General features: G+C 44.7%; 3 protein-coding genes across 13 annotated transcripts in view; all 3 read right to left on the bottom strand.

Annotated features, from left to right (window-relative positions):
• PLEKHM2 (pleckstrin homology and RUN domain containing M2) overlaps positions 1-1,400 on the bottom strand; it is a 43,870-nt gene extending 42,470 nt beyond the window's left edge. For 2 of the 4 annotated variants that reach the window (XM_021095385.2, XM_084962904.1), the window contains exon 1: positions 1,109-1,400. In XM_021095385.2, the coding sequence (XP_020951044.2) occupies positions 1,109-1,168 (60 nt within the window). In that variant the 5' untranslated portion in view covers positions 1,169-1,400. The remainder of the gene's footprint in view (positions 1-1,108) is intronic. The other 2 variants (XM_021095386.2, XM_021095387.2) reach the window with 1 other exon arrangement.
• Positions 1,401-16,724: 15,324 nt separating this feature from the next.
• DDI2 (DDI proteasomal shuttling factor 2) overlaps positions 16,725-26,542 on the bottom strand; it is a 40,344-nt gene continuing 30,526 nt past the window's right edge. For 4 of the 8 annotated variants that reach the window (XM_084962902.1, XM_084962900.1, XM_084962901.1 and 1 more), the window contains 3 exons: positions 25,738-25,927; positions 21,847-21,909; positions 16,725-19,187 (listed from right to left, as the gene is read on the bottom strand). In XM_084962902.1, the coding sequence (XP_084819028.1) occupies positions 21,893-21,909; positions 25,738-25,927 (207 nt within the window). In that variant the 3' untranslated portion in view covers positions 16,725-19,187; positions 21,847-21,892. Of the gene's footprint in view, positions 19,188-21,846; positions 21,910-22,926; positions 23,120-24,706; positions 25,928-26,542 lie in introns of those variants that run through there. The other 4 variants (XR_014807108.1, XR_014807106.1, XR_014807105.1 and 1 more) reach the window with 3 other exon arrangements.
• On the bottom strand, positions 16,953-19,290 carry RSC1A1 (regulator of solute carriers 1). The gene is given in 1 exon segment (NM_001434889.2): positions 16,953-19,290. A coding segment is annotated over 1 exon segment (1,872 nt). The 5' UTR covers positions 19,156-19,290; the 3' UTR covers positions 16,953-17,283.

The following is a 26,542-nucleotide window of genomic DNA, read 5'->3' as shown; positions in this document are numbered from 1 at the left end:
GTTAACCCACTGAGCAAAGGCAGGGATCGAACCCTCAACCTCATGGTTCCTAGTCGGATTCGTTAACCACTGCGCCACGACGGGAACTCCAATAGGGCTATTTAAATACAATGATTGATTTAATTCTCTTCATTTGGGTTTTGGTGAATTGATTGATTAAACTACTCTGAGGCACCTCCCCTCACCCCTCAAGTCATCCCCTCACCACCGCCCCCAGTTTCTGAGACTATCAGCTGAACCAGGAATTCCAATGAGGAAAACAATCCAACAATATTCCTCAAATGATTGTCCATTCTGGTTTGGTTTTAAGGAAATCTTAATTCTACCTTCTCTGACCCTTTCTCAAATCAACTGACTCCCTCGTACAGACAAGTACATACCCTCCATAGGTAATATTTTTCCTCTATCTGGAATGGAGACACCATCTCTACTGCAGGGTGCCCCCCACTCCCGGGCGTCACTTAGTCCCACAGGTCATGGTCCAAAACGCAAGGTACTTTGGGTTCTCAAACTGCTGAAATAAGCCTCTTCAAAACTGCCATCCTTGGGCAAGATTATTCAAGGAACTCCCCAGGATCGGAGGCAATGTCATCCAGAACTGGGAAGACTGGAAGCTGCTTATCAAGGGCCCTCACTCAGACTGTCGACTCCGGAGACGGAGGCGCAAGCCCAGGGGAGATGGAGGATGCAGTGATGCTGCCCAGGGATGTGCGGCAGGTGGGGCCCTCGCAGGGCGTTTCTGCTGCTTCCCACAGAGAGGGGGGCACTGGCGGGTGGCGGCCCCTCTAAGTGACGCAGGGCCCCCGGGCTGGCCCGTGAAAGCTCCCAGGATGCTGACCTCAACTTAGTTCTTTAAAAATAGCTCGGACGCAGCGGCGCTCACGTGAGCCACCCGGCCTCCCCTGCATCGGCCCCGGGGTCCTGGCAGCTCCCGGTCTCCCGGGTCGAGGAGGGGAAGGGCGGAGTCCCGAGCCCCCGTGACAGGAGGGACCCCCGGCCTGGGCGAGCGACCCGAGGGAAGGAAGGGGCGCTGGATGGGGTCGGGGGCCCCGGCAAGGCGGGCCGGGTTGGGCCGGGGCCGGAGTCAGGGAGGGCAGGCCGCGCTCACCTTCTTCACCGACAGCGAGATGTTCTCCAGGATCCGGTCCTTCACCTCCCTCGGCTCCATGGCGCCGCCGCCACCGCCACCCCGCCGCCGCCGCTTCCCGCGCCGGGGCCCCGGGGCCGCCGCCAACCGCTGCCGCCGGCCGTGCGGGGGCTCCGTCGTGCCGGCCGCGGGGCCCGGCGCCCGCCGCCCGGCCCTCGCCTCGCCCGGCCCCTCGCTCCGCCGCGGCCCGGCGGCTCCGGAGCTCGGCCGGCGGGGAAGGAGGCCGCGGGCTGTGCGCGGCGGCGGCGGCGGCGGCGGCAGCGGCAGCGGCGGCGGCAGGAACTGATGTCAGGCGGGGCGGCGCCAAGGCCGGCGGTCGGGCTGGGACGCCCGCGCCGCGCCGCGCCAGCGCCCTGCGAGCCGGGACCCTGGAGCCCCCGGGCCCCGGAGACCCCCCTGGGGCCCCCAGACCTCGGGCCTCCGGTCGCCCACAGACCCAGGTCCCGCAGCCCTCCTCGAGACCCGGGAGCCCCCTCCCCCGACCGGGGCCCCCGGAGGCCCCCCTCAGATCCCGGGGAGCTGGAGACCCCTCGGCCCAGGCTCCACCTGTGCCCTGCCCTTCCTTAGCCCCGAGGCCCCCCCTCGATGCTCGGGCCCTGGCTCTCAACCTAGAGACCCAGGCCCCCCGGCTTTTGGCAGCCTGGAGACAGCCCCACCCGGACCTGCCCACAGACCTCGCCGGCCAGCCCAGAGGACCCAGCCCCTCCACTCCTGGGTTTCCCACCCTCCCCGCCCAGTCCTAAACTTTCAGGCCACGTCGGATCCTCGGTGCCCCTCCCTCACCTTCAGTCCTAATGCCCTGCCCCTTCCCACCCTTTTCCTGCTTCTTCACAGATCCTAAGGGCCCCCTTGGCCCTGAAACCCACCGGTGACAATTCCCCTTCTCCTCCCTCCCCTACTCCCTTCCCCAGTTCACCATGTGGGGTTTCGTTCATGTTTTTTTTTTGTTTGTTTTGTTTTGGGGGGGGGGTTGCTTTTTAGAGCCACACCCATGGCATATGGAAGTTCCCAGGCTACGAGTGGAGTCGGAGCTACAGCTGCCGGCCTACACTACAGCCACAGCAAGGCAGGATCTGAGCCCCATCTGCGACCTATACCACAGTTCACGGCAATGCTGCAATGCCGGATCCTTAACCCACTAAGTGAGGCCAGGGATCAAACCCGCAACCTCATGGTTCCTAGTGGATTCCTTTCCAATTTACCATGTTTTGAAGCCACCTACACTTGGAGTTTTCAGTCTCCTACCTGGCTCACTTACTCATTTGGTCCCCAAATAAATGTATTCCGGATACATTCATTGATTCCTCCTTTTTATGCTTCTAAAATGTCAATATATAGTCATTGTATTTATATTTTCTACTTTTTTAGAGTTGACATATAACATTAGTTTCAGGTATACAACATAATGATTCAATATGTGTATGTGTCCACAAATAACAAATGCTGGAGATGGTGTGGAAAAGGGAACCCTCCTGCACTGTCGGTGGGAATGTAAATTGGTACAACCATTATGGAAAACTATACGGAGGTTCCTCCAAAAACTAAATATAGAACTACCACATGACCCAGCAATCCCACCCTCAGACATATATCTGGACAAAATTTCCTTGAAAAAGACACATGTACCCATGTGTTCATTGCGGCACTATTCACAATAGCCAAGACATGGAAACAACCTAAATGTACATCGACAGATGAATGGATTAAGAAGATGTGGTATACGATGGAACACTACTCAGCCACGAAAAAGAACAAAATAATGCCATTTACAGCAACATGAATGGAACTAGAGAGTCTCATACTGAGTGAAGTCAGAAAGAGAAAGAAAAATACCATATGATATCACTCATATCTAGAATCGGATAGCACAAATGAACCTTTCCACAGAAAAGAAACTCATGGATTTGGAGAATAGACTTATGGTTGCCAAAGGAGAAGGCAAGGGATTGGGATGGACTGGGAATTTGGGGTTAATAAATGCAGACTATTGCCTTTGGAATGGATAAGCAATGAGATCCTGCTGTATAGCACTGGGAACTAGTCACTTGTGATGGAGCATCATGGAGGATAATGTGAGAGAAAGAATGTATGTATATGTGTGGGTGTGTGTGACTGGGTCACTTTGCTGTAGAGTAGAAAACTCACAGAACACTATACCAACTATGACAGAAAAAATAAAAATCGTTATAAAAAACATGAAAAAAATGTGTATGTGTTGTGAAATGATCGTCACCCTTTTTAGTCTTAAGATACCTCAATTCTCAACTATAGGTCCCCAGTTTTCCCTCTTCTCTGCTCAGGCTACCCCTCCCTCAGCCTCCCAGTCCTACTCAGCCCAGCACCTGATTCTGAAACACGGATTATACAACTTATCTTAGAGGGATCCCACTCTATACACACCAAAAAGATACCTCCCCATCCTTCAGTTTCCCCAAGAGACCCAATATGGTGGCAGTGTTTCATTCTCATATGACTGGATAAGGGGACAAAATACGTGTCAGGAAAAGGAAGGAGAAAGAGATTGCTGCATTCTGTTACCACCCCAGGATCAAGGGCAAGAATTCTTAATATCCACAACGATGCTGCTGCGAAGTGTTGAGTGCTGACTACGTGCCATGAGCTGACGTAAGTGCTTTACATACGTTTGTCTCACTGCATCCTCAAGCAACAATTCCTGTACAGATGAAGAAATTGAGGGCGGAGGATAATCTGCTTAAAATCATAGAGCAAACGGTGGAGCCCCCAAACCATTTGCACCCTTTTCTAAGCCAAGGATCCCTTTACATTTCTTTACACTATTCTAGGAGGTGAGCCTCTTAGGGGCTTGGTCTAACTCTTTAAGAAGCAAAATGTCTAAACTCAGGGTATTTGCTTAAGAGTACTGAATTTAGGAAAATAAGAGATAACAATCTCTGTGGAGCCGGACAGAGGACAGAATGACAGGTTGGGCTCAAGGTTACAGTCACTGGAGGGGTAGAGAAAAGGCTGAAGGCAGAAGAAAGGTTACTTTGAATTCGGGAAGAAATAGCTTGGTCTCCAAAGGTGTTTGTGGCAAGCAGGAGGAAAGCTGGCGTGAATGACCAGTCTAATAGCTTTGGTGAACTCCTTTCTCACCACACCCAGGCTAGGCGTCTATAAGCCCCAACCTGTCTGATGCAATGCCAGCTCCTGAGAATCCATTCGGCCTAAAGTGGAAACGAACTAGCTTCAAGATTCCTCCCTGCTGTTAAAATAGCAAGCCATCTTCTTCTACCGGATATCACCTTCCTATAAATGGCTCCTCATGGCTTGGGCACATGACAGCTTCAACAGGTGTTATTATCACTTGGCTGTGTACCTGTGATGCAAGGAGGTGGCATTTCTGCCATATTGTTTCCATCTTCACGCATTGGGGGATGGTCAGAGTCAACTTTTTACAACATGTAGGAGGAATTTATGGTCTCACTGCCTACCAAATTCCTAAGGTTTTTGCAGGTGTGGGAGTGGGTGGGAGAAGTGAGGTACGGTTTAGTCTCACAAGACTGCTCGCAGGAAAAGGGAGGGGGCCGCAGGGGGTGTGTTCACGTGCAGACCATGGCCACATTGCCCAGAAGCTCAAAGGTGGACTCTATCCTTGCCTGTCAAAAACAAAGCAAAGGAAAAAACAAGGTGCCTATCAGTCCTGTTATTGGGAGTCATTTAAGCTTGAAATTGAAACCCACTCATTTATTGCACAAGACTTCACTGATCACGTGGAAAGCGCATGAGACTGAGGCATCAAGAGTCAAAAGCCTTGACTGAGTCACTCCAGGGCCTCGGGCAAATCTTAGTTTCCAAATCAGTGACATGGGAGAAATGATCTCTTTTTTTTCCTTTAAATAGTGTCCTCACCGAAGTCTCCCGCTGCTGCATTCCATTAGATGAGGGAAGAAGTTGGGAAGGAGAGCAGGGTCATGGAGACACCACAGACCTGGCCTACCTGGTCTCTTTAACGCTTCTTTCCAAAGGGATGTCCTGCTTTGGGAGGAAAAAGAAAAAGGTCCGGCGGTTTCATCCTGCCACATCCTTGAAAGGTAATTGGGTAAGATTGTGGGAAAGAAGTGGAGGATGGTTGAAGGGATGAATTCTTCTCCTTCCCCCATTTGCCGAAGAGGGAGTAACTACTTCCTTGGCCACCAGGCTTGTGAAGCTGCCGTCTGAGAAGGGGAGAGAGGCGGGCTGACTGTACATAGCGGTGATGGTCCAGCTTCCCAGGCCTCAAGCCTCAAGCCCAGCGCCCGTAAGTGCTGACCACTTAGGACTCCAGGACTGGGCAAACAAAACAGGGAGACTTTAATCTACATGATTTTATTTTAAAAGGTTGAACACCTAGTTCCTCCTTCTTTGTTGTCCAGTCAGCAAGAAGGTCAGGTGGAAACCGATATCATTCCACCTCCCGGCTTCAAAACTTCCGAAAGCTTCTGGCCACAGCATTTGGAATGACGTCCATACTCTTCTCTGGCCTCCGAGGCCACAGCCGACCTGATTCAGCCTCTCTCCCCTCTCTCCCTGACTCATCTCTCCACCAAACTTGTTTCTTTGGTTTTTTTTTTTTTTTTTTTTTTTTTGGTCTTTTTAGGGCCACATCTGTGGCACATGGAGGTTCCCAGGCTACCAGTCGAATTGGAGCTCCAGCTGCTGGCCTGCACCACAGCCACAGCAACACAGGATCCGAGCAGCATCTGCAACCTATACCACAGCTCACGGCAACACTGGATCCTTTGATCCATGGAGCGAGGCCAGAGATCGAACCTGCATCCTCGTGGATACTAGTCAGATTTGTTTCACTGAGCCATGATGGGAACTCTCAAACTTCTGTTTCTTAAACACGCTAGTGTGTTCACATCTGAGGGTCTTTGCCGGGAAAGCTCTTCCCCGACGTGGCAGAGGCCTCTAGCTGGCCACCAAAATCTGCTCTCTCCGCAGGGAAAGCACTGTAGCCAGGCAGGGCTACACTATATTTCCCAGCCTCCTTTGTGGTAGGCGTGGCTGTATTAACAAGTTCTCTCCTCTGGAATGTGAACAGAAAGAGTGATTTGCTTCCAGGCTGGGCTGTTAAGCCAGTGGGTATACCCCAGAGACACCAGAAACATTCAATGGACCACCGGACTCCAGCCTTGATGACTTTGAAGTGGTCTATCAAGGGAGAAAGAAGGCAAGCACCCTAATGCTTACAGACAACCCCCCCTTTCTTAAGCTAAACTTATAAAACCCTGTGCTATCCCCTCTCAAGGGAGGGCACAGTTTTGACGGCATTAGCCTGCTGTGGCCTCCTTCGCCTGGCAAAGCTGTTCTTTACGCTCCACCTGAAAGAACTGAGCTGGTGTAGGGGAAAAAGTCATTTCAGTCTTTTGAAAGGCCCCTCTGATAATGCCATCAGTGTTGGGGTCAACTTTCAGAGTGGCTCTTACAGAAATGGGCACAGGGCTATGGTTTCACTCGGAGCTGTTTTGACAATTTCTCTGACGTTTTCATTGAGTGAGTCCACTAGCTTCTGTTTGCAGGGCCTCAGGACAAGCGACAAGTGACAAGTGTTTTCCTTCTCAAGGATGCCAAGTCCAAAGGGTGGGAGAAAAATGGGAAACGTTTATGGAGAGAGTTGTAGCCAGAGACGGGAGGCAACAGGCAAAACTTGAGGGTCCAGTCCAGTTTTCAGGTGAAGCATCAAACTCTAAGGAAAATGGGTAGCACCAGAATCTCCTACCCATGAGTGTAGACCCCAGTGTCATGGAAACATCCTTTTGGCCTCTAAGTAACTTCTGCAAATAACTCTCCGGCCACTTAGAGTTTCTGAATTCTGGAAGGATTTGGACACGGAGGAAAAGATCAATGATTCTCCATTCCTCTGACAGAGGTGTAAGTTACTAAACAGATGTCCATCTTTTGATAAAAAAAATTTTTTTCCTTTGTATCTATCTGGAAAAATCAAAGATAGATGGATGGATGGGCTTTTTGTTTTGTTTTTTTTAAGATTCTTAGATTTTTTTTTTTCGTCTTTTGTCCTTTTTAGGGCCAAATCCATGTGGAGGATCCCAGGCTAGGGGTCCAATCAGAGCTGTAGCCACCGGCCTACACCAGAGCCACAGCAACACCAGATCCGAGCCGCACCTGCGACCAACATCACAGCTCATGGCAACGCTGGATCCTTAACCCACTGAGCGAGGCCAGGGACTGAACCCACAACCTCATGGTTCCTAGTGAGATTCGTTAACCTCTGTGCCATGACGGGAACTCCGAATTTTTAACTCAGTAGGGATGGAGACATTTTTTTTTAGCTGCCCATAGACCTAAAAGCATAAGGAATTCCCAGTGTAGTTCAGCAGGTTAAGAACCCCACTAGTATCCATGAGGATGCAGGTTCAATCCTTGGCCTCGCCCAGTGGGCTAAGGATCTGGCATGACTATGGCTGTGGCTGTGGCCATGGCTGGCAGCTGCAGCTCTGATTCAACCCCTAGCCTGGGAACTTTCATATGCCCTAAAAAGAAAAAAAAATGTATAGAGAAAGAATTAAAGTCAAATACAAGGCTGCTTCTCTTTACATCTGATCTGGACCTTTTCTATTCTAAGGTGATGGATGAGGAATTACAGCTCAGGTCTATACAACCATTAGCAGAAGGGTGCTGTTTGCCAGTGTCTCAAATTAGGCTTATATGTGGGTATAATGATAATAAAAAGTACTGCTTCACATGGAAGCCTGGAAACTTAGAATTTTTTTTTGGCCAGGTCCATGACATGTGGAAGTTCCTGGGCCAGGAATCAAATCCATACCACAGCAGTGACCAGAGCTGCTGCAGTGACAATACTGGATCCTTAACCCACTGCATGACAAGGGAACTGGAAGCCTGCAAACTTAATAACCTCAGAATGTCATCTACCTCAAAATCCGCATTAAAATCAAGGTCAACAGCCGTCTTGGGCTAGAATCCCTAAACATGCAAATTAACCTCAGTGAACTGGCTGGGTCTCAGAGTTTATCACTCCACTTACGGGCCTTGGAGATGGTAAACTGTGGCAGCGTAACGGTGTTCATGGATTTAATTCAGTCCATACCTGAGAGCCTACTCTGCACCAGGCAAAGTTCCAGGCACTGGGAGCTAGCAGTGCAAAGGAGATGTAAATCCCTATTCTCACGGAGCTAGTTTTAGTAGGGGAGAAACATAAATAAGACACAAAATGAAATGCAGGAGTTCCTGTTGTGGCACAGTGGAAATGAACCTGACTAGGAACCATGAGGTTGTGGGTTCGATCCTTGGCCTCTCTCAGTGGGTTAAGGATCCGGTATCGCCATGAGCTTTGGTTGCAGACGCAGCTCAGATCTGGTCTTGCTAGGGCTCTGGAGTAGGCCAGCAGCTGTAGCCTCTGATTAGACCCTTAGCCTGGGAACCTCCACGTGCTGTGGGTGTGGCCCTGAACAGACAAAAAGACAAAAAAAAAAAAAAAAAAAGACCTGAAGCAATTGGGAAAAAACCATGCAGGCGTCGGGGATGAGGGTCGGGAGAACATTCCAGACCAAGTGAACAGCAATATGAAGGCCCTGAAGAGGGTGAATTCAAGGAATGTGGAGGTCTGAGTGCCTTACAGCTGAGAGTGGGAGGGAGGCAGGAGGTGAAGGCAGAGGGACATAAGGACTTGGTGTTTACCCTCAGCGAAATGGGGCCCAATGAGGGATTTTAAGAAGAGGTGTTACCGGAGTTCCCGTCGTGGCGCAGTGGTTAACGAATCCGACTGGGAACCATGAGGTTGCGGGTTCGGTCCCTGCCCTTGCTCAGTGGGTTAACAATCCAGCGTTGCCGTGAGCTGTGGTGTAGGTTGCAGACCCGGCTCGGATCCCGCGTTGCTGTGGCTCTGGCATAGGCCGGTGGCTACAGCTCCGATTTGACCCCTAGCCTGGGAACCTCCATATGCCGCGGGAGCAGCCCAAGAAATAGCAACAACAACAACAACAAAAGACAAAAAAAGACAAAAAAAAAAAAAGAAGAGGTGTTACCAATCCAGTCATGCTGGCTCTTGTGCCAGACATCGTGTAGACAGACAAGGGCAGGAGCAGGGAGACGTACTGCAGCTCATAAGGTGACAGGCGATGGTGCCTTGACCAGCATTCTAGAAATGATCAGATTTCAAATACATTTTTTTTAGGGCCAAACCCACGGCTTATGGAAGTTCCCAGGGTAGAGGTCAAATCAGAGCTGCAGGCCTATGCCACGGCCATAGCCACGCCAGATCCGAGCCAACACTGAGCGAGGCCAGGGATGGAACCTGCATTCTCATGGATACTAGTTGGGTGCATTTATCACTGAGCCACGATGGGAACCCCTGGCTCAGGAACTTAAACTTCAGATACCTGGAGTCCAACAGGGGAAATGTTAGCATGTAGTAACTTTCTAAGAGGAACAAAGCCACCCTAGCTCTAAAGTTTTATAACAAAATTCATAGATATGGACTCTGGCATAGCTGGCTAATCCCATTAGAACACTTAACAGGGAAGCAGTGCTGTCTGGTAATCATTTGGCCCTTTCACATAAGATGGCAACAGGCTCTGCTGACTTTGCATTTTGAAATTTAGAACTCTTGTTCTCTGAACTCTTGATTTTTTGATTTCTCTGTATTTCTACTTCTAAACACATATCCTACCGTTTTCTTACATTTTCAACTCCTAGCTAGATTCCTGCCATAACCTTCTCAATGCATTTATTTCCCTGATAAAGTCCTTTTTTGTTTGTTGTTGTCTTTTTAGGGCCACATTCATGGCATATGGAGGTTCCCAGACTAGGAGTCTTTATCAGAGCTACAGCTGCCAGCCTACACCACAGCCACGGCAATGCAGGATCCAAGCCGTGCCTGTGACCTACACCACAGCTCACAGCAATGCCAGATTCTTAACCCACTGAGTGAGGCCAGGGATCGAACCTGTGTCCTCATGGATACTAGTCAGGTTTGTTAACCACTGAGCCACAACAGGAACTCCTTCTGTTTTTAATAAAGGTGCAGTAGATTCTCTTGTGTCAAGGACCCATAAATCTCTCTGCCAATAACTAATGTCTCACAACTTCCTGCTTCTCATTTCAAGTGAACGGATTATGAAAAGACTGAGGTCTGAACAATGGCACAAATAATTAGTACTTCTTACCTCCAACGAGTAGTCTTTGCTCTCAGCACTCTTTTCCGATAGGCAAGGAAAGGTAACAGAAGAAAGGGGGAGCTGTCTAAACGACTCCCTGTATATACTAGCTGATCCATGTACACTGAAATCCTCTCAAATAAAGGCCCCACAGCACAAACTCATGCACAAAGTAGTAACTCCATACTGGTTAACACCCCAGGGTATCCAAGGTATTCATGAATCCCCACAACCATCTGAATAGTCCCCCGTTTTACAGACAAGGAAACTGAGGCACAGAAAGGTTAGGTTAGTTGCCCAAAGTCGCATAGCTGTAGGTGCCAAAGCTGGAACTCACCCCCAGGCAGCCTGGCTCTGGGGACTAGTCTGAACCAATGATACCCTGTCACCAGTGTGGTTCCTGTTACTGCGCATCCACTGCTCAGTAGTGGATCGTGCCGTCACCAGATGCACACACTTCACAGCAGCAGATGGCTGTCCTCCAGCAGTGATTATCTGGAGGTGACTACCTGCTTAGGGACCCCGTAGGACTGGGGTTTAGGTTTATGGCCACAAGTTACAGCGCTGGGGTAAGTTACTTGAAAGGCAGGGGGACAGAGACAAGGACAATGCTAAGTAACCAACCCACCTTAACTTAAAAGAAACTAATCGAACAAGAGTCTTATGATAAAAACTTTATTGTCTTAAATATCAAATGTTTTACACATCACTTTTTCTTCAGAAAGTTCCTATTAAAAAAGAAAAATAAAATAAAGTGTTCTGATTACTTAGGGCTGACTTACATTTCAGTATGTGACAAAAACTCAAACCCAAAAGCATCTAGTTCACTCAGCTGCAGACAGGTCCTATGTCCAGCCCCTAAAGCAATGGCACAATGCAACCAACTGTGGGATTCCTGAGTTTGGTTCCCTTAAGTTCTCAGAGTTTTCCCAACTCTCAAAACCAAAGCATTATGGGAGTGAATGAGCTATTGGCAAGCCTATTTTGCCAATTAGCCTAGTTCTTTTAAGATGCAGTAGTCTCAAAGCTTAAAGAAAAACCAGGAAAGCAATAAAAGAACAATTGCAAGAACAAATAAGGGGGGAAAGAGGGGTTTCTATTTGCTAAGATTTGCCAAATATGGCTACAAAACTGGTAAACAAACCTTACTTGAGTGCAAAGGCCATTACCCCAACTTGCCATGGAGATGAGATTTTGAATAAAAATGAGCAAATCAATATTCATTATAGGCACAGTTAAAATGCAAATGCAGTCAGTTATGTTGAATTAATCTGAGTATATCACCAGAACTACTTCAAAAGGATGATCAGAATAGAGAATGGAAACAGAATCATTCAGAGGGAAAGGCCTCTGATGGGTGGGATGAAATCAAAGCTGTGGTGCCTTCTGGGAAAGAAAAGAAGTCTGATCAGCATCAGGTAATCTTTGACCAAAGGAATCTAGAAAAAAACTGATGTCACTGCCTCTGATAGCGAAGTACAAACATCTACCTTGCTTTAAGCCACAGATGCATCATTCAAGGCTGTACATAAAACAAACTTCTGGTAAACAAAATCGTAGTCATGTGTCTTCCCAGGAAACAACATCCCGGCATGCCTCTTCCCCGAGTCAGCTAATGAAGACCTTATGGTACATACGAAAAGAAACACCATTCTGTAAAAAATTATTCTAATTTTGTATTCCACCCCCACCCCCAGGTCTTCTATAGTTTGCTTAACTTTTTAAAGTTAAAAGAAAGGTCCTCTAACTCCTATACCCTTGAACCATTTTTCTCTGTAGATTTCATTCTGAAAGACTGTGCTCTAAGACTTATCATCTGCTATCGCCTCTCACCTTTTACAGCCCCTAGAGGGTCTAGATTACCGACTGCCCGATAAATCTGCGTTTCTAATTGTAAATTTTGGAAGTCACTAGCAGTCAAGGTCCAGAAATCCTACCTGTATCCTTCAGGATTACTACACATGTGGTGACGTTTTAAATGACAGGTTTTGATGGAACTGTCCTGTAAGATTTGGTAAAGACTTGAATCTTCTTATAAATAAATTCTGCCCACCATCCAGTCCAAGAACCACAGCTTGCTACATTTTCTGCTCTAGATTCCTATTTTCACATCTTGCACTCAGCTGCTTTAAAACAACAAATTCTCCAGAATCCTCTGCTAGTCCTGGTGGCCCAGATGGTTAGTACCCCAGTGCAGCCTGCTCAAACAGGGTGTGGGAAGGATGCAGCAGCATTCCGCTTCTCTGCTCTGCAAGGAAGCCCTGATGGAAGGAAAAGTCGACTGTCACCAGTGCATATTGAGGTTATCTTCCTTATGTACCTGCACTTCCTTGCTGCCCATCTCCCTCCTCCCACCTCTGCCAATGGTGTAACTTGATTTCTGAGTACCTGAGCTCTTCAAGTATTTCTACCAAATGTTAGAATATTTTTTGTTGGCTTCTCCAATTTCTTTAAGAACATATTTTAAGAGCAGTTTTAGGCTCATAGCACCTAATTCCCTTCTGAGCCCGATTTTCCCAGTTTTCTTTGACCTTGAACCAAATCATCCCAGTATGACTTTTAAAATAAATGATGCTAATAGACAAAAATAAAATCGTGTTCTTGAAGCTAAAATTTGTTTCATGTCACCTTACTAGACTGAAAGCTTCGCAAGGGCAGGCTCCCAATCTGCTTCAGTCACCCTGCATGCCCAGCGCTCACCAATACCTGGCACACAGGCACTTAAATGTCTGATGAACAGATAATGAATTCTTATTCAAAGACTCACACTCAAGACTCTTGAGTCTTGAAGACAATACAGAGTCCTATTCAGATGCATAAAGGTGAGCCTCAGGACCACGCAAATCTGTAAGAGGGCTGCTTTCAGACTTTCCCTTCCGTATTTCCACCTTTATTCCCTACCCAAATTTGATGCCTCTGCTATTTGGAGAAGCTAAGGCACAAGAGAAAATCAAGCACATTAAAAGCTCCCCTCTAAGTTCTGTTTTGGTGGGGTTTTTTTGGCTGCCCCTGATCACCAATCACATGTGGCCCTTCTCAGCATGTGGAAAGGCCAGGGACTGAACCTGGGCGGTGGCAGTTACCCAAGCTGCTGCAGTGACAATGCTGGGTCCTTAACCCATTGAGTCACAAGGGAACGCCTAGTAATGTCTACTGAGGGACCATTAAGGTAGAGAAGTTGAGCCATGATTTTGCATTTCTGGTTCTCAAGGACACGTTTTGAATTTACTTTGCTGAGGAGTTGACATTTTTCAATCTTTTAGAAAGAAACCTATTTTTATTTTATGGAATCCCCTAATGTGAAAGGTTACATTCATTTTTGTGGATGGGGAACTCTTGAGAACTCTGTTTCTCTAGTTCGGCCACAGACTATACTGAATCACCAAATCCAAAGGAGAAATCCGGCTTTTTGGCATTGGTGCTGGAAAATGCACAAGCCAGTGACCTTCTCTTATGGTACGTTACCAGCCGTAACAAATCTGAAACATGTAGCAGTTCAATTATCCTGCTTGCTCGATCACTTCGGGTGCCACACAGGTAGGAAAAGGAAGTCAGAATGTACTGCAACTCTTCTGGCATGTGACTTGCAAGGCTATTTTCTATATACATGGTGGGATAAAAGCCACCATAACTGAGTATTTTATCTGTAGATATATAAAAATTGTTTGCTTTTTAATCTATGTAAAATTAACTGTGGAATATCTGTCAATCAATCATACATGTATATATACACACGAGCTGACAGTTAAACCAATTAAATTTTTATGGCTTTTACTAGAGATAGAAAGTTGTGCTAAGAATAGGCAGATTCCACCTTAACTGGTTACCATAAAGTCAATGACATAAAGTCTCACATATCTTTCCGTTTAACTCTTACAGGAGAAATGCTTTGGAAAAAACACATGGTATGTTCTCCCCTTTTATGGAGACAAGGAGCTCTGGAAAATTTTACAGATTGCAAGGCCGGATAGTTTTCACATACACTATCTATCTAGTTCCCTTTGCCAGGCAACTGGTAATCTTTACACGTTAATGGCTAAAGCCCAAACTGTGGGATGAAGGCTACTGGCTGATATCCGGAAGCCTAAAGAGGTACAAGCGGAAATAATTCTTACCAGCTGCAGTGGCAAAATCTATAGTAGCCTCAGCATAGATGTCTGATCACCAAGCACATTCTTACAGACAGGAATCAACTTAAGGAAACTGCAGAAGTCATACAGGACAATCTTCTCTTTGGTGAATAAGCAGACACCACCCTTGGAAGCAGGTGCTGACCAAAAAGCTGTCCATAAATAGTTATGGCTGGCCAGTATCAGTTCTGCTGGCAACAAGAGGAGTTCACAATGATTTTATCTTATTCTTGGTGGAGTTAATCTCTAATTTCTACACTTTGAAAGGAATAAAAAGTGACAATGAAGGTTCACTAGTGTCATGTTCCTTAATTCCTTTTGTTTTTAGAATTGCTAAATTTAAAAATGATTCAAAATCCTGACAGTGTCAACAACTTTACTTTCATACAGACGACGGACAGGAAAATTTAAAAAATCAAAAGCAATTATAAGCTGAAAGATAAATGATGAAAAAGGACAAGGATATTTGGCAAGTGGGTTAAGCTCATTCAAAGTATTCCTAATAAGAATACGTGTACATCTATAGGCCTATCCAATTTTCTCCTAGAAATAAATATACATATACATACAATAAAAGCTATTGTAATGACATCTTTTACAGATTGATATTCTATATCCCACCTGGGACTGACTCCCAAATCCACACATTTGTGAAAATCCAGTGGCCAAGCCTCTGAGCAGTGCTCAGAGAAACCGCTCCTACAGAAAACAATGAGGCCCATCTGCGTACAGAGGGCCTTTTGGGAGGAGTCTATTGTCACTGATAAGTCCCCCTACCCCACACCCACCCCACGTTGTGACCCTCAAGGTTCATAAGCTTAGAATAAATTCCCAATCGCACCCATAAAGCAAATACAGGGGCCCATTGCATTGCTACTAAATTTTGCTTCAATCATAGCACCACTACTTAATTATAGTCACAGCTCTAAGAGTCAGTTGACAGAAATCCTATAGCAGTTTCCTAGTGCATCTTGCATCTTTGGTGTAGGGCACGTAAGAGTCTACAGCACATGATTGTCCAAAAGGACACTCAAGACAATCTGGCTGACCTGCTGTTCTGAGGGCCCTCCTGAAAACAGTAAAGTACAACTCCTTCTGTCAACCGTTCCCTAACTCCAGAGGATCATGATGAATCTATGGGACTTTCCACTATAACACTCACGTCTCCTAACACACATACACACAGCACGGCGATGAGAAAGAACATGGAAGAGGGTAGAGGAGAAATGTCTAAGTGCCCCCAAATTAAAATTTAAAAAACTCCTGAGATATGAGCCTCCATTCTGATTGTGCTCAATGACGTGAATTTTGATGCAAAGAATAAGCTTTCAAAGAGCGTAAGACTTCAGACAAAAATCACTTCACGTTAAAAGTTCACAAATCACCCTTTTGAAACTTCTGTTTCGAACACACTGCAAACTATAAACCTGGAATTGGGAATTATCATTCTCAAAATTCTTTTCAATAAAAGCAAGATTTCAGATTCCTGCTAGGTACAGAAGAGAGTTTATTTTCCAGGAAAAAAAAAAAAAAAAAAAGTATCTAAAATCTACCCAGTAGAATTATTGCACAGTGGGGCCCACAGGACAGTGATTTCCAAGGGCTAGTCCTCATAAGAAAAAAGGCCACAATAAATACGTCTATATACTATGCCCCACGCTAACTTGACATGGTAAACACAACTGTGATGAATCTTTCTTAAAAAAAGAAAACTCCTGAGGAAAGAAAAGGGATGGAAAACGCTACCAAGGCCACTTGAGTCAGAAACGTCAATAACTATTTCCACTGCTATGAAGAGACACTCACCAAACAGCCTGACCATTCCAAGCACCAAGATGAAGCAGGGACAAGGGGATCACACTTGAATAGGTCACTCAGATCATAGCTCAGACTGAGCTTTAGAATAACTTCCTAGAAGAAAAGTTTAGAAAGGAAATAAACTGCTGGCAAGCAACCCAGTAGCTGAACAGAAACTCATCATTAGTTAGTAAGGGTCGAGATGTGATCAGTGAGATGCTACTAAACCCAATCTCTAGTCAGTTCCAGTGTTTAGGCCCTTATTTTTCGCTCACAGCTCTTGAAGCATGGCCATGACATTTGCTAATGGAATTTTTCCTTTCTTGTTTTTAATCTGAGTAGCACCAAGTTTCACTCTAATGTTAATTTCCTCACAGTATCCCACTCCAGATACTTCTCATTCCATGCAGCAGCCCGTAAATGTACAAAAGCAGCCCAGGTTTTAAACCCTCCTAAATCATCCCACTGAAATGTCAAATCCTAACACATGAATAAAAACATATCACTCTCGGAGACAATCTTCAAATATTCAATTTTCTGTTACAACTGATGAATCATAATACACAGAGCACTAAGTATGATTCCAAACACCAGACCATGTGATCAAGTTTGTAAACTGAAAATTGAGTCAACAAGCCATACTTTGCTTATAGTAGACACAGCCAAAATAAGAAGTCGATCTGTTTTTAGCTGCATGGGTGGTGGGATTTCTCATGGCTTCTGCTTTAAAGCATTCACTCATTCTAAAATGTTATGCTATACACAAAACCATCAATTTTATTCCAGAAGACATCATCTTAATGATAATAAAAAGCTTTTGTGTGCACATACTGCCAAGACATTAAAAAAGGCCCAAATTTTAACAAATAGACAAATTCATCAGACAATAGATCATAAATTACTTTGGCCGAAAAAAATCTTTAAAAAAAATCTGGCTCAACATTCTGCTTGCAGGTTTCTACATACACTGTCTATGTGGTGAGTGTGTACGTGTGCATGTGTGTGTGTGTGTGTGAATATATAGAGCTTTCTCTTAAGGGAATGGAGTATGGTCTAGACCCCTTTTCCATGGTTATGTAGGAACTACAATGTTCTTTGCTAGCAAAACAAGAAGTGCAAGGTCTGCATTTCCACCAACTCGATGCAAAGCCCCAAGAGCTTCCTGCAAGGTAAAGCCGGCCCGAAGAATCCGGTCAATGTCTGCAGCAGGAAAAATTAACGGTGCAAGAAAGGAAGGACTTGATGATGGATGGCTGGTAGGTGGTTCAAATTCTTGACGTAGCCCTGCAGCTTCAGGACAGACATTTTCTCTGGTCTCAGGCCTGTTTGTCACTGGATTCTGTGTGCCCTGACCCAAATCTTTAACCAGTATGAAGCTGGATGACAAGGACTCCGTTTGCTCAGAAGTCTGGTTGAGTGCACCCTTCTCATCTGCTAAAAGTCCGGGTGAAATTTCTACACCTAAGGTGCAGTGTGGTTGATTAGACGTTTTAGCTGAGTCTAGAGTGACTAAACTGCTCTCGTTTACTGATTCCCTAGACCTGGGGACATTTTCCTTATCCACTAACAGGCCATCACCTGGACCGCTGGAGGTAATATTTTCTACATCTTCTGTTCCAGCATCAGTTGAAGTGTCTGTTAATTCTTCTGTCTTCACTGATACAGATGTGGCCTGATGGAAGGAGACTTGTGAACACTGCTCATTCTGAGCAGCTGTAAGATGCTCACTTTGGGTCCATCTTTCAGAAAGGTCCTTAACATCTGTTTGGCCCTCAGTTACTATCTCTGACCGACAGGTAACTTCTTCAGATGTATTTTCTAACGCTGGTTTACTACTAATGACCAAAAGCTCATGAAGTTCCTTCAAGGCTGCCGTTATAGATGAGCAAGATTCCTCTGCTGACTCTACAGAGGGCTGACAAGTGCCACAGAGACTTAAAGAGGAGGGGTGATTCCCATATTCTTTATTTGTTCCAGACATTTCAACACTACTTTCTGGAAGCTGTAAATTCTGAGTGGAAGTGGGATTACTCAAAAATTCAGAGGAAGGGTTACATTTCGATGTTTCTACTTCCATTAAGGGATTATCTACGGTGAGATCAGATGCACTGATGTTCCTGACAGAGGTATTCTGACCGCCTGCTGAATTAAGCACAGCAACTAGGGACTGTTCAACTGTATCTACTTCCATAAATGTTTCTGAACTTGAGCAGCCAAAGCATCCGTAAGGGAGAATATTTTTCTCTGTACCAGGAAGGTCCACATCCTGCTGCTGCCTGTCTCCTCTCACTGCAGTTTCCAAACCAACACTTTTTGGTTGATTCTGTTGCCTTTCTCCAAGAAGTTCCAAGTCCCCTGTGTTACACAGATGTTCTGGGTCATGCGGAGCGTTCTGCTGTACAACCTCATGCTGTTCATTCCTTGGTTCTTCGTGCTGCTGAAGGCCATTCACTTGACTTGGGTCCTGATATTCGGGATGCCAACCCTTTTCACCTATAAGCCTCTGTGGCTCTTGCATCCTAGTAGTTGTGACAGATAAACTAGCTTCCTGTCTTGTGTGGAGATGAGATTTGAGGCCTTGGGTGCTTCCTTCAGCAGATTTCTCTAGATTATCTGCAACAATGGCTTCTTTGAGGGAATTCTGCAAAGGGATAGCTGGAGTCTGGTTTGCTGGAGCATTGTCTGCTGAAGAAGCACAATCAGAAGGATCCTGGAGAGGAAGCTGTTCTTTCCTTTCAAAGGTTATCTGGAATTCAGCTGAAGCCTTCAAAGCCTTCACAGCCTTCACAGCTTTAGGTTCAATGCTGTCTGGGTCACTGGGCTTGAAAGGGCAGACTGAGGCAGAGACAGAGTGAGCAAGACTTGGAGGACTACCAATCTCAGGTCTCTGTCCTGAAGGATGGGCTTGATGGTTAAAGCCATCTGAAGTTGGTAATGATGACATTCCCAGTGAGGTAGTTTCTTTACCGCCTTTCTCTATATAGAACGATAGGGAAAGGAAAAAAACATTAATTAGCGGTTACGAAGGCCACTAAACAGGACAGAACAAAAACCAGGTCCTTAAACTTGGGTTTATCTTATAGTCGTAGACTTGATACAAGAACCATTCCCATCTGGGTCGACAGTTCAACATCATATAACATCAGAATAATAGGTAGGCATGTTCTTAATAAAAAAAACTTGTACTGTAATTGGACATTTTTATTTAAGTACTATGTAAGGGTTGGGATAGTGCCCAAGGCTGAAGGATATTTATGTCTCTTTACTCTCTGGGAGCTCAGAACTCCAGCACAGTTTCTCTCTACCGTTTGCCCTCAAATCACCCAGGATGTGGGCTAAGCATGTAGATTCTGGGACACCATCCTTGGGAATCAACCCGGGCATCTGCATTTTCAGTAAGTTCCTCGGGCGATTCTTAAAAGCACAGTGTAAATCTTGAGGATTTCTGCACTGAAATGATTCTCATGCCGAATCACTTCTAGTCTGTTAAATATGAATACTGAAAAGTCTAAAGCCACGTCTATCTGGTACAAAGCAGGAATTACAAAAAGAAATAAGAATATGATATTGAAGGATCTCCAGAAGACAGAGACACATTCTTTTTTTTTTTTCTTCATTCTATTTATTTCTGTCCAAACATCCCCAAAACTCTATGACCTGGACTCAGAACAAAAATAAAGCTAAAGATCAAGGAGATTAAATCTCAATTATTTTCTTACTAAATAATGCAACTTAAAAAAGGATTATCAGTTACTTTATCATTTACATTAACATAGTACAACTAGGTAAGAACATCTAAGTACTTCTAAGGGCAGGGAAATGGGGGGAGGGGAGGGCAGTAGAGGGAGATGGTTCACAAGTTTTTCGATAGGCAATGACAATTTAGATCCACTGCAACTTACTGACCACTCAGAAAAGATGATGGATCTTAAACACTCCACCTCAAGGCAGATACCACAATGTCATTCAACACCACTTCCAACTCTCCTTTTGCCACTAATCCAATTAAAAGTTGACCTCTACGCAATTATTACAAGAACTGTAATTAAAAGTCAAAGGCTAGTAACAAAAATCAGATCACAATACAATCTATTAGGGCAGATGCAACTCAAAGCTTCATGGTGACTGTACCTTAAGTCATGAAGCAATGCAGTTATGATTCAAATGGCTCTAAATCATTCTAATCCAACACAGGTTAACGTCATGAGAAGATAAAGTGCCATGTCAGGAAGTTACCGACTTCTTGTGAAACAATGTAATTACGGTTTGGGGGTAAAGAGGAAAATAGTATATATCTCAGTGCAAACTACATCCATTAGATTCTAGAAACACAGTTATTAGTTTTATTTATCCATCTCTAAGGCTGCCTCCAAAAGAGGTTCAATTTTGAGTTAAAGGGAAAAGAAAAGACGCTTTGTAGTGAAATAGCCACAGTAGCAGCATGGATGTGGGGGAATGATGACGGCCTCCGGCAGTGGTATGCCCATTACAATCACTGGGTGAGGTGGAGGTGAATACAACCTCAATACAGTCTGTACTCACTATGAAAGCAGCATATAGTCCTCCTGTAGCTGAGATGGTCAGTGTCACTGGCCTAAGTCCTAAATGTAGGGGAGGACTGGGTCAGTATATAGGACAGGAGAAGAGGATGAGGACAATGGACATTAATAACCACAAATGCCTGCTTTAAATCCATCTTTACAAGGAAAATGAAAGGAAGAAGCAATTAAATGCTGTATATCTAATTACAACCAGCCTGCAAACCCCTATAAAGTCCTAGGTTTGTTAATTTAAAAAGACCACCTTGCCTCCTCCTGAAGGTCAGGCAGTGCCCTCAGGCAGACCACTTATCCCATTTATACTACAGGGAAATGGAGGCAGAGTGCCTCCTGCAGAGCATCTGTCAGGCTAGGGAGAGAGGGGAAAGCAAAGTTTCCGCTCCTGTCCCAGGGGATTAAAAGGCAGTTCCGTGTGTTACTGACTCTGTGATCCTGGACAGCCCTCCTGGCCTAAGTCTCCAGTTCTTCTTCAACAGAATGAAAATTTCAGCCCCTCTATAATGCTAGCAGTTGTGTGCAGCAATATGAAACATATTCTTTCATTTTTTTCAGAAGAAAGGGACTTACTTATAAAATCACTAGCAACACAGTCATCTCTAACAATGAACTGCTGTGATGCTGATTCTCCCCCCCCAATGGGTTTTCTACTTGACCCTTTCATTTTATTAAAATTTATTTTAATATGTTTGGCCATGGCACACAGGATGCAGAAGGTTCCCAGGCCAGGAACTGAACCTAAGCCACAGCAGTGACAAAGCTACTCAGCCACCAGGGAACTCCCATGGTGCTGATCCTTGATTTGATAGTCACAGTGGTCAGATGGACACTCGTTTTCACTGGAATTTTTTTTCCCCTGGGACTATTCTAATGACTGATAAAATTTTAAATAGGAAATCGTGCTTAGATATGTATGTATGTATGCCAACATACAAATGTATATACAGGCTAGTTGTAACCAGATTGAACGAGGTGAAATGGTGAATGACAGTAGCTTAATTCCAGAACTGCTGCAGAGAGAGGCTTGCAGACCACAGACGACAACTGGATGGAAGGCTTAACGTGGTGTCTATAAATACCTGGTCTGGGGCCCACTCCAGCTGCAGTACACACACACTACATGCATCATGGCTTCTGACGCTCTGTTTGAATTAGGAAACAGACAAGCAAACTTGGGTTAACAATGCAAACCACACACCATGCAGGGTTATAGTCTCCGCTCCTCTGCCATCTTTAAAATCAGGAACTGGTCCAGTCAAAGAGGGGGAATGTTTCTGTAGTTTGACATCCAAAAGATTTGCGGGTTGCTTTAATTCTCTCACAATACATAAAGCAATGTGTCAACTTCAAGAGTTTTCAACACAACTTGGAAAGAAATTAATTTTACACACCTACACAGAGAATTCATGGTCAAACATGTGAGATAGGTGAAAAAAAATAGATCTATAGATGGAACTGTGTGATAAGGAAATCTTTTGGAGTTAAGGTGAGTGAACACTATCCAAATTTCTTTCTCAGTTGAGATTTATTTTTAGAAGAAAAACAAACCAAACCTAATTACCTATCCTGGCTTAATATCTTTTTTTTTAAATTCGTTTTTAGAAAACATATTAGGAGTTCCCATTGTGGCTCAGTGGTAACAAACCCAACTAGTATCTATGAGGGTGCAGGTTCGATCCCTGGGTTAAGGATCCGGCATCACCATGAACTGTAGAGTAGGTTTGCAGATATGGCTCAGATTTGGTGTTGCTGTGGTGTAGGGCAGCACCTACAGCTATTTGAACCCTAGCCTGTAAATTTCCATATGCCACAGGTGCAGCCCTAAAAAGACAAAAAAAAAAAAAAAAAAAAAAAAAAAAAAGAAAAAAAAGAAAAAGAAAGAAAGAAAAAACATACTAGACACAGCTCCTACTCTGATTTTTTTTTTTCTTTTTAGGGTCACACTCGAAGCATATGGAGGTTCCCAGGCTAGGGAGTCTAATCAGAGCTATAGCTGCTTGCCTACACCACAGCCACAGCAATGCAGGATCCGAGCCACGTCTTCAACCTACACCACAGCTCATAGCAACGCCAGATCCACAACCCATGAAGCAATGCCAGGATTCAAACCCGAAACCCCACAGTTCCTAGTCGCATTTGTTTCCACTGCACCACGATGGTTTATTTTTTAATCAACAGAAAAGATATTCTGGTATGAAGTAAAAGAAAAGTTTTTAGCAAAAATATTTTCATCTACTATGTCCAGAGGCAGGTGATTTTGATAAGGCTTTCTCTCTCTTTTTTTTGTCTTTTGGCTTTTCAGGGCTACACTCTCTGCGTATGAAGGTTCCCAGACTAGGGGCTGAATCAGAGCTGCAGCTGCCGGCCTACACCACAGCTCACAGCAATGCCGGATCCTTAACCCACTGAGCAAGGCCAGTGATTGAACCTGTGTCATCATGGATGCCAGTCAGAGTCACTTCTGCTGAGCCACGATGGGAACTCCTGATAATGCTTTCTTTGATGTTTCAAAGAAAGATAACTTGATGTTCAAGAATTATCTCACTATTCACAAAAATTAGCATAAGCCATACATTGGCAGTAACAAAAGATCATGAGTAGAGAGCCATTTCCTGTTAATCCTTTAAAATTGGTACACCCCCTTCACTATAGCTGACAACACCTGTGGTTTCTATTTTTAATCTGCTAAACTTTTTATTAAAAGGAAGTAATTAATCAAAGAGGGTAACTGTTAGAAGGGTTTTCTTTTGTTATTTTAGGGCCGTACCTGCGGCATATGGAAGTTCCCAGGGTTGGGGTTGAATCAGAGCTACAGCTATGGGCCTACACCACAGCTCACGGAAATGCTGGATCCTTAATCCACTGAGCGAGGCCAGGGATCAAACCCACAATCTCATGGATGCTAGTCAGATTCATTTCCACTGTCCATGATGGGAACTCATGGTTAGGAGGTTTTAAAGCACTGCTACCACCAGCTAGTGTTTCTCAAATAAAAGCACCAGAACTGGGGGAGGTAGGGAGTGGGAAACAGAGGTTTCACAAAATGAAACCAACTATAGATCTACTTTTTTTCACCTATCTCTTTTTAGACTGCCCCCATGGCATGCAGAAATTCCCAGACCAGGGATCTGACTTGTGCCACAATAGTGACAATGCCAGATTCTTAATCTACTGCACCACCAGGGAACTCCATATCCTCATTTTATTAATGCATAGTATTATGACTAAGCTGACTACTTACCAAAAACAAAAAACAAACAAACAACTCCCCTCCCCCACCTTCTGGAGTCCCCATCATGTGGCGCAGCGGGAACAAATCCGACTAGGAACCATGAGGTTGCAGGTTCGATCCCCGGCCTTGCTCGGTGGGTTAAGGATCCAGCATTGCCATGAGCTGTGGTATAGGTCGCAGACCGTGGCTCGGATCTGGCATTGCTGTGGCTGTGGCACAGGCTGGCAGCTGTAGCTCTGATTCGATTCCTAGCCTGGGAACCTCCATATGCCTCGGGTGCAGCCCTACAAAAAGACAAAATAAATAAATAAATAAATAAATAAATAAATAAATAAACACCACCTTCTAAGGTATGTCCAATTCATTAAACTATTAATCTCTCTAGTTGTTCAAAATTCTCCCCTCCCTACCCCAACCACAAAATTACTTAAATCACAACCCAAACTGTATTTTATGTGTAAAGCCAAGACAAAAGGTGGTGGTGGAGTAGATTCTGAACAAATCGAAGTTGAACTCCACCTGTTCCTAACGCTCCTTTAAAGAGTCTCAAGGCTAGGAGTTCCTGTTGTGGCTCAGCGAAAATAAATGTGACTAGTATCTGTGAAGATGTAGATTCGACCCCTGGCCTTGCTCAGTGGGTTAAGGATCCAGCGTTACCATTAGCTGTGGTGTAGGCCTGCAGCTGCAGCTCTGATTCGACCCCTAGCCTGCAAACTTCCACATGCTGTGGGTGCAACCCTAAAAAATACAAAAAGAGTCTCAAAGCTAAACCACAGGATATTCCCCGGTAATAAACACTGGCAAAATCTGGCTGTTTACTGTTAATGCTTTATAATTTTTTGTCCTTAGGAGAAAGCCATTCCCTGAATTTGGAGCTCTAATACATTTTACTCTATCAGCAAATGCAATGTGTGATATTAGTCACTAATGAATAATCACAGCTCAAAATAATCCAAACTCAAAAATTAACTCTCTTCAGGTTCTAGAAAATGCATCCCACAGTCACTGTCCAGTAACAGATAGGGGAAAATTATCCATGGAAGTGAGATTTCAGCATAACTGTGTCCCTTTATTTCACCCAGGAAACTTGGCTCAATCTTTAGAATTAAAGAGCTATAATAACTGAGACTCCGGGGAAAGAAGTGTATACATACATTTCAAGAGTTTACACACTGTTCTAATTTGGCCCAATGACATTGCCATGATCTCATTAACAGCATGAACACTTTAGTTTGATAAATGTTCAATTTTGCTTTTTACTGTTGGTTCTTCTGTTCTTAGTGGCAGCACTTTCAGTACATGTTAAAAAGGTTAGGGCTGCTTAGTCACAATGCTATCCTCCAAAAAAAGTGGGCCTAAGACAAGAACAAGAAAACTTCCAGGAGATGTTGAACTCAAAAGGAAGTCTTTACTTACTGTCATAACTTTCTTCAAGAAAAAAGAAGAAAAAAAAAAAAAAAAGACAAGATTTTTTAGGAAGCCCACCAAAATGTACCCAAGCGAGTTAACTCCCCACCTATCTTGAACATAGTAATGGACTGCTGTTTCTTGATCTAGAGATCACAAGAGTTTTCCTTGATTGTACCGAGATGGGGGAGGTGGTAAGAGGACAAGGAAGACACCTGCAACAGGACAATGAGACTGATCGTGAACAGATCCTGCCCGCTGAAGCTCCAACTCCCCTGGCTCACCCACCAATAGCAAGAGTATGAGTCAAGAGCTTGGCCACTCCAAATACCTGCATCTTCTACGGATTTTTGAAGGGCTTCTGCTAATTCTTGGTCTGCAATCTCCTCTGGCCGTACTTCCTCTCGCCCAGCCCCATACGCCAACCGGGCACACTCTGGTAACTCTCCCTCGGGAAGGAAGGTCGTCTGTGAGCCTGTGGTGCCGATCACCAGTACATTTTTCTTGAGGTCAATAGAACACTTAGAAGGAAGAAACCAAAGACAGCAGATAAACCATGATGTAGGAAAATTATGATCCTGAATTTTAACTTTTACTCATAAAGAGCAACACTGACAGAGATGGCTCAAAAAAACTGATTTTACCTAAAAGTTTTTAAGCTTTAATTTAGGTGACACTGTTAACTTACAATTCTTTTTTCTGTCTTTTTAGGGCTGCACCCGCAGCATATTGAAGATCCCAGGCTAGGGGTTGAACTGGAGCTGCAGCTGCTGGCCTACACCACAGCCGCAGCAACGCCGGATCCTTAATCCACTGAGCAAGGCCAGGGATTGAACCTGAGTTCTCATGGATACTAGTTTGTTACTGCTGAGCCGCAATGGGAATGCCTAGAATTTTTTTTAATATTTAAACTTTATAGCAGAATATATGGGATAATTTACAAATAATTTACTTATTTGTCAAACACAGCAATTCTTAATTTCTGAATTTAAATGTAATTACACATTCATTGCTCAAAATCTGGAAAATCTCCAGGCATAATCAGCAGCCACATCTTTTAGAAACATATAAACGACTTTTTAAAAAATAAAACTGAGGAGTTCCCGTCGTGGCGCAGTGGTTAACGAATCCGACTA

The sequence above is a fragment of the Sus scrofa genome, chromosome 6 (genome assembly GCF_054392235.1).
Source record: "Sus scrofa isolate SSC_HxYL_T2T_F1_AM1 chromosome 6, Sscrofa_HxYL_maternal_Yorkshire_Landrace_v2.0, whole genome shotgun sequence".
Lineage (NCBI taxonomy): Eukaryota > Metazoa > Chordata > Mammalia > Artiodactyla > Suidae > Sus > Sus scrofa.
The sequence above is the reverse complement of the archived record's forward strand: the minus strand, read 5'-3'. Positions and strand labels throughout refer to the sequence as shown.